The 7,729-nt window shown below is 68.9% G+C and overlaps 1 protein-coding gene across 1 annotated transcript; it reads left to right on the plus strand.

Annotated features, from left to right (window-relative positions):
• Positions 1–1,810: 1,810 nt before the first annotated feature.
• Positions 1,811–6,993, plus strand: SH2D5 (SH2 domain containing 5). The gene is made up of 8 exons (XM_064497062.1): positions 1,811–3,305; positions 3,385–3,465; positions 3,549–3,623; positions 4,181–4,327; positions 4,398–4,607; positions 5,585–5,735; positions 5,812–6,074; positions 6,726–6,993. Exons 1-8 carry the CDS (start codon positions 2,991–2,993, stop codon positions 6,903–6,905), a joined length of 1,422 nt encoding a protein of 473 aa, XP_064353132.1. The 5' UTR covers positions 1,811–2,990; the 3' UTR covers positions 6,906–6,993.
• Positions 6,994–7,729: the final 736 nt, after the last annotated feature.

Consider the following 7,729-nt stretch of genomic DNA (forward strand, 5'->3'; position numbering starts at 1 on the left):
GACCCGACAGGCGCGTTGCTCAGCGTGCTTTTGGAGGGCGCTTGGCACGTACCGTGCCGCGAGTAGTGAAGACCCTCTAGAAATAAAAGGCAAAACGGAGGAAATAAATAGCCTTTTTCAATTTAATCTTTCGATTGCAATCCTCGTGTGCTGCCTGTGACAGCTCAGGGCTGAAAAAATTCCCATGCAAGTGCCCCAAATTGCTCGCAGCCCCGTGACAAGGTGGAAGAGGGTGTAAAGAGCAGGTTAAGGCAAATCACAGCTGAGGGGAACCCGGGAATGCGAAAGTGCCAATTGAAGACTGATCCGCGGGGATGTAAAGCAATTAGAAACATTAGTAAATGGCAAAGGTGGGTTGCAGTGGTTGGCACTTGTTATAAAACACGTAAAGCCTTCAAGGATTTGTAGTGAAACTCTGAGGTTTGTTTAAAAGCGTGTGTGCGTCCGCTTTCCTCGTCTCAATGTGTAAAAAGCACCCAAAAAGCGGTCTTGGCCCTATCAGGGGAGCAATGGTGGTGCTGGAAGGAGCCGCTTCGTGCCTCCCGCGTTAGTGTCGCTGATGGCTTTTTGGTTGTGGCTTTTGTTGTTCATCAGATCGTTTCTGCAGCTGGGAAGCTGAGCCAAAAGAGCGGCGGTTCCGGTGGCTCCAGACGCCGGAGAGGGACTGGCCGTCGCCCGCTCGGAGACGACAAGTTCCCGGGAACAGCCTGGAGCGAGCCGCTGGCCACCGGCCAAAAGGCGAGGAGCGGGGATTGATGAGACGCGTCCTCGCCGGGTGCTGGCAGAGCGATGCCCCGCTGCGGGCTCGGCCCGTCCTCCGGTGCGGGGTCCCCGCGGGGGCTGGGACGGCTTCGGGGCGCTCTTCCCCGCGGTGGCACCTTTGGGGCCGTGTCCTTCCTGGGCGGGTGCCAAAACCACAAACTTTTGTTCTCGGATCGCCCCCTTTTTTGCTGTTAGATGCTGTCGAGGTGGTCACTCTTCCGGCAACGGCATTTGGGGGTCTGTCTCCCAGCAGCCGGTGCTGGCGGCCTCCCCGTTTTCGCCGCGCTTTGAGCAAAGGCATTTCGGCGTCGGCCCGCGGCAAAGCACCGGCATCCCGGGAGGCGAGCGGTGGGCGAAGCGGGGCCTCGACGCATTGGGGGTTTGGGGGCCCCGAGCCCGGCCGGCGAGGCGGGGGGTGGAGAGTGCGCGACCACGTGTCTGCCGGGGGGGAGAGATGGCTGGGAACCGCTTCTCCGCCGGGCACGCCGGAGCGAGCGGTTGCAGCTGCGCCTTCCCCAAAGCCGTTGCTGCAGCGAGCAGGCAGCGCCGCTGCCGAGGCCAGGGGCCGGCGAGGAGGTAAACGGCGGCGATGCGGCGCGGGCAGGTCGGAGGCGGCGAGCGAGGCCCCTCTCGGCCTGCCAAGAGCATCCCCGGCCGCCGCCGTGGCGCAGGGAGGAAAACACGGGGCCGGGGGGGCTGGGGGGGCTTTGCCAGCCGCGCTCCGTTGGGATCTCGGTGGGAGCCCCCCGGCACTGCGGTTGGGGGGGGGGGGGAACCCGGCCGCCCCCCCTCAAACCCCCTGGGATCAGCATCCCTCGCCGGGGGTCCTTTGACAAATTGAGCGTGGGAAAAAGGGGGCGTGGCCTGGGGGCTGCCCGCCGCGGATTGGCTGGGGGGGGGGAGCCCCCCGGGTGGTGCTGTGAGGGGGGGGCAGCACCCCAGGGACCCCCCGATGGGTGCGTGTTTTTTGCATCCTCGCCGGGTTTCGGTGCATTTTGTCCGGGGGAGGGTCGGAGGGTGGCGGGGGGGGGGGCTGGCCCTCCAGACCCCCCCGGCCGCAGCCTGGGGTGCTGCTGCGCTGCTGCAGCAGGTGCAACGAGTTGCACAGGTCTCAGCCCGACCGAGCTGCTGCGGGCGGAGAGGGGCCGGGGGCCGTCGCCTGGAAAGTTTCCCCCCCCCCCCAAGCTGCTGCCCCCTCGCTGGGGTCAGGCCGGGCAGGGGGGGCCGCGTCGCCTCCAAAGGAGGAGCTGCCTCCTCCCAGCGGGATGATTTCTCCCACGACCGCCAGCGGCTGCTTCCCCCGCGGCCGGCGTTGAGCGGGAGCCGGGGCTGCGTGCGTGCGGCCGGGGAAGGGGCTCCGCGGAGGTGAGGCGGGCGGGGGGGGGCCGGGACGGGGACACCCCCCCATCTCGCCTGGGGCTGGGACGTGGGGTCCCTTGCAGCTCGCTCGGGGTCGGGACGCGGGGACCACCGGCGTCTTGCAGGGGGCCGGGGCGTGGGGACCCCTAGATCTTGCGTGGGGTGGAGATGTGGGGATGCCCTGCACTCTGCATGGGGCTGGGACACGGGGACCCCTAGATCTTGCATGGGGACAGGACGCGGGGACCCCTAAATCTCACGTAGGGCTGGGACACGGGGACCCCTCAGTCTTGCATGAGGTTGAGATGTGGGGGCTCCTGGCACCTTGCATGGGGCCAGGACATGGGGACCCCTAAGTCTCGCATGGGGCCGGGACATGGGGACCACTAAATCTCACGTGGGGACGGGACATGGGGACCCCCTGCACCTTGCATGGGGCCGGGACACGGGGTCCCCTAAATCTCACGTGGGACCAGGACATGGGGCCCCCTGCTCCTTGCATGGGGCCGGGACACGGGGACCCCTAAATCTTGCATGGGACCAGGACACTGGGACCCCTAAGTCTTGCATGGGGTGAAGATGCAGGGCCCCCTGCACCTCGCATGGGGCTGGGACACGGGGACCCCCTGCCCCTTGCATAGGGCCAGGACACGGGGACCCCTAAATCTCACGTGGGACCAGGACATGGGGACCCCTGCTCCTTGCATGGGGCCGGGACAAGGGGACCCCTAAGTCTTGCATGAGGTTGAGATGTGGGGACACCTCGCATGGGGCCAGCACGTGGGGACCCCTAAATCTCACATGAGGACGGGACACAGGGCCCCCTGCTCCTTGCATGTGGCTGGGACACGGGGACCCCTAAATCTTGCATGGGACCAGGACACGGGGACCCCGAAATCTTGCATGGGGTGGAGATGCAGGGCCCCCTGCACCTCGCATGGGGCCGGGACGTGGGGACCCCTGCACCTCGCGTGGGGCCGGGACGCGGGGACCCCTGCCCCTTGCAGCGAGCGGGGCCGCCGGTGTCCCCGCCCGGCGTCCCCCCGTGCCGCCGGAGCCCTGCGGGCCGTCGCCGAGCGGCGCGGGCGCCGGGGGCCGTCGCGCCGGGGGCCATGAAGAAGGCGGCGGCGGTGGCACCGCTGCAGCCGTCGCCGCGGGCCCGGGCCGTCGCCAGAGCGGCCGAGGTGAGCGGCGGCGACGTGGGGGACACGGGGGGCCCCGGCCACGGTGGCCCCCCGATGACACCGGCTCTCGCCCCGCCAGTACGTGGGCTCCTTCGCCGCCGCCGAGCTGGACGTGCAGCGGGACGCGGGGCGGCTCGACGAGCAGCTGCGGGCGCTGAAGGTGAGGATGGTGATGGCGTGGGGGGGCTGGCGGTGCCCCCCCGGCGCCCCGCGCCTGCCCCAGCGCCCCTCTGCGCCCGCCAGGACTGTCCCCGCAGGAGAGCCGTCGTCCTCAAGTTCAGCCTGCAGGGCCTCAAGGTCTACGGCGGCGACGGCGAGGTCAGTGCCAGCGTTGCACCCGGGGCCGGGCCCGCCTTGCAGGGTCGGTGCCGGTATCGCAGGGTCGGTGCCGGCATTGCACACGCGGTTGGTGCCGGTATCACAGGGTCGGTGCTGGCATTGCACATGGGGCCAGCGCTGGCATTGCAAGGTCGGTGCCGGCATTGCAGGGTCGGTCCTGGCATTGCACACATGGCCAGCACTGGCATTGCAAGGTAGGTGCTGGCATCGCAGGGTCAGTGCTGGCATTGCACATACGGCCAGTGCCGGCATTGCAGGGTCGGTGCTGGCATTGCACACATGGCCGGCACTGGCATCGCAAGGTCGGTGCTGGCATCGCAGGGTTGGTCCTGGCATTGCACACGGGGTTGGTGCCGGTATCGCAGGGTCGGTGCCGGCATTGCACACGGGGTTGGTGCCGGCATCGCGGGGCTGGTGTGGGCATTGCACGCGGGGTCAGTGCCGGCATCGCACGTGGGGCTGATGCCGGCATCGCAGGGCCGGCACCGGCACTGCGCGCGGGGTGGTGCCGACGCTGGCCCGCGCTCGCCCCGCAGACGCTGCTGATGGCGCACGCCCTCCGGCGCATCCTCTACAGCACGTGGCGCCCCGCCGACCGCCAGTTCGCCTTCGTGGCCCGCAACCCCCGCAGCCCGGCCGCCCAGCTCTTCTGCCACCTCTTCGTGGGCCGCCAGCCGGGCGAGGTGGGCACGGCGCCCCGCTGCCCGCCCCGCCGCCCCCGGCCCTGCAGCCGCCGTGTGCTGTCGCCCGCAGGCGCAGACCCTCCACCTGCTGCTGTGCCGCTGCTTCCAGCTGGGCTACCTGCGGGGGCACCCCGAGGCGCGGGCGGGCGGCGAGGAGCCCCGGCCCCCCCCCGGCGCCGCCGTGCTGCGGGCGCCGCTGCGCCCGGCCGAGGCGTCGCCCACCGTCAAGGCGCTGGTCTCCTTCCGCCGCCTGCTCGCCCCCTCCGGCCTCGCCTCCCGGGTGGGTGCGCGGCCGGCGCTTCGGGGAGGGGGGTGCCGGGCGGGTGCGATGGTGCAAGGGTTCATGGGTGCGATGGTGCAGGGGTGCAAGGGTTCATGGGTGCGATGGTGCAGGGGTGCGATGGTGCACAGGTCCATGGGTGCACGGGTGCACACGTTCATGGGTGCATGGGTGCACGAGTTCATGGGTGCAATGGTGCAATGGTGCATGGGTGCAATGGTGCATGGGTGTAATGGTGCACAGGTTCATGGGTGCATGGGTGCACGAGTTCATGGGTGCACGGATGCATTGCTGTAGAGGTTCTTGGTTCCAATTGTACACAGGTTCATGGGTGCTTTGGTGCACGGGGACATCAGTGCACAGGTTCATGGGTGCGTAGGTGCAGTGGCACGTGGGTGCTTTGGTGCGCAGGTTCATGGGTGCCCAGACACTATGGTGCCCAGGTTCATGGGTGCGCAGGTGCAATGCTGCATGGGTGCTTTGGTGCATGGGTGAAATAGTGCACAGGTTCATGGGTGCACAGGCACTATGGTGCCCAGGTTCATGGGTGCTTTGGTGCACAGGGGCATGGGTGCACCGCTCACTGGGTGCCTGGGTGCAACAGTGGACACGTTCATGGGTGCACAGGTGCTTTGGTGCATGGGTGCAATGGTGCACAGGTTCATGGGTGCTTTGGTGCATGGGGGCATCAGTGCACAGGTTCATGGCTGGGCAGGTGCAGTGGCACATGGGTGCTTTGGTGCACAGGTTCATGGGTGCTTTGGTGCATGGGTGCAATGGTGCACAGGTTCATGGGTGCCCAGACACTATGGTGCCCAGGTTCATGGGTGCACAGGTGCAATGGCGCGTGGGTGCTTCGGTGCATGGGTGCAATGGTGCACAGGTTCATGGGTGCAAAGGCGCGTGGGTGCTTCGGTGCACCGGACACGGGTGCACCGCCGGCGGGGCGCCCGGGCACAACGGCGCGTGCTTTGCAGGAGAGGCGGCCGGAGGCGGAGGGCAGGGAGGGCGCCCGGCCCGGCAACCCCTACTGCTCGCCCGTGCTGGTGCGCAAGAAGGCCATCCGCAGCAAGGTGCTGCGCTCCGGCGCCTACCGCGACTGCGCCGCCGAGGCGCCCCGCGACGCCGGTCAGTGCAAACCGGGGGGGGCGGCGGGGCGGGGGGCGGCGGCGGGGCGCGAACCGGCGGCACTGCCTGCCCGCAGCACCCGGCGGCGGCGACAGCAAGGGCGCCCGGGGCCTGGCCTTGCTGCCCGAGAGCGACGGCGGCCTCGCCGAGAGCGTCTGGGCCTTCGCCGGCATCGCCAGGGAGGGCGGCGTGGCCCTGCTGCGGCGGGACGTCCCCGGCGCCTTCCTGCTGCGCGCCGAGCCCGGCCTGCCCGACCGCTGGTGCCTCTGGGTGCGGGTGCCCTGCGGCGTCGTCCCCTACTACGTCTTCAAAACCCACCAGGGACGGTACTGCGTCGAGGTACGGGGGCGCGGGGGCACGGGGACGCTGCTGCACGGTGCACTGGGGCATGGGTGCATGCGCTCGTGGGTGCACTAGTGCCCGGGTGCAATGGTGCACAGGTTCATGGGTGCACAGGTGCAATGGTGCACGGGTGCACTAATGCACAGGTTCATGGGTGCATGGGTGCAATGGTGCACAGGTTCATGGATGCACAGGTTCATGGGTGCACGGGTGCAATGGTGCACGGGTGCATGGGTTCATTGGTGCATTGGCTCATGGGTGCACTAGTGCATGGGTGCACAGGTTCATGGGTGCACTGATTCATGGGTGCACGGGTGCATCGGTGCACTGGTTGGTAGGTGCACATGTTCACGGGTGCACTGGCGCACCAGTTCATGGGTGAAATGGTGCACAGGAGAACGGGCGCATGGCGGTGCGGGGGGCATAGCTGCACGGGCGCATGGTCTGTGGGTGCACGGGTGCATCAGGGCAGGGGCTCGGCAATGCATGGGTGCACAGTGCATCGGTGCACAGGCTCTACGATGCATCGGTGCATGGGGGGGGGGGGGACACGGCTCTGGGGGTGCCCGGGCTCTTCCTCCCACCCCGGGGCCCCCGGAGTGGGGGGCTCACGGGTGGTTTTCTCCCCCCACCCCCCCGTGTCGGCAGCACTCCAACGCCGAGTTCGCCAGCGTGGCGGCGCTGCTGGCGCACTACTCCGGGGCGCCCGGGGGCTGCTTCTGCCGCCTGGCCCCCGGGCGCCGCAACCACGGCTACGAGGAGCGGGACGCGGCGGGCGCCTCCCCCCAGGCCCCCGGCCCCGGCGGCGGCCAGCACGAGCGGGGCTAGGCCCGGCCCGCCGCCACGGCCGCCCTCGGCACGCTGCGGGCTGTACGGGGCGCCGCGGGCAATAAAGAGGGCGCTTGCTGCAGGAGGAGCCGGCGGCTGCTGCGCTGTTCTTCCCTCGTGCATGAGTGCACCGGGGCACTCACGCGTGCAAGCGTGCGCCCGTGCACGCCGTGCAATCGCGGTCCCAAGCGTTCACACTTGCACTTGTGCTCTCATGCACGCTCACGCATTTGCGCTTTCCTGCACGTACGTGGTTGCACTCATGCTCTTGTGCACCCGCACGCCCATGCACGCCTGCTCTCACCCTCGTGCAGTTGCATTCCCGTGCACCCACACTCGCGCGCCTGTGCTCCCACGCACTGAGGGACTCATAAACCCACGCTCCTGTGCACTTAGCGTCTTGTGCACTCAGTCACATGCCCGTGCACTCGTGCTTGCACTAGTGCTCTTGCACACTCAGGCACTGGTCCGCTTGCACGCTCATGCACATGTGCTCGCGGGACCCCGTGCACGCTCAGGCACTCGCGCCCTTGTGCACTCGTGCACTCGCACTCCCATGCACTTGTCCCCTTGCACGCCCATGCGAGTGCACGCCCATGGCCTCGCATTCGCGCGCACGCGTGCACGCGCACGCCCGTGCACGCGCGCGGCGCGCGCCCCCGCGCCCCCCCTCCCGCGCATGCGCTCTCGCGCCGCCCCGCCCCCTCCGCGGGGTCCTGCGCGACGCTCCGCGGTCGCCGTGGCAACGCGGGGGGGGAAGAGAAAGAGAAGCTGCGCCGCGCATGCGCGCCGGGGCCGGCGGCTGCGGGCCGGGTGGCGGGTGG

This window comes from Dromaius novaehollandiae, chromosome 24 (genome assembly GCF_036370855.1).
Source record: "Dromaius novaehollandiae isolate bDroNov1 chromosome 24, bDroNov1.hap1, whole genome shotgun sequence".
In the NCBI taxonomy this organism is placed as follows: domain Eukaryota; kingdom Metazoa; phylum Chordata; class Aves; order Casuariiformes; family Dromaiidae; genus Dromaius; species Dromaius novaehollandiae.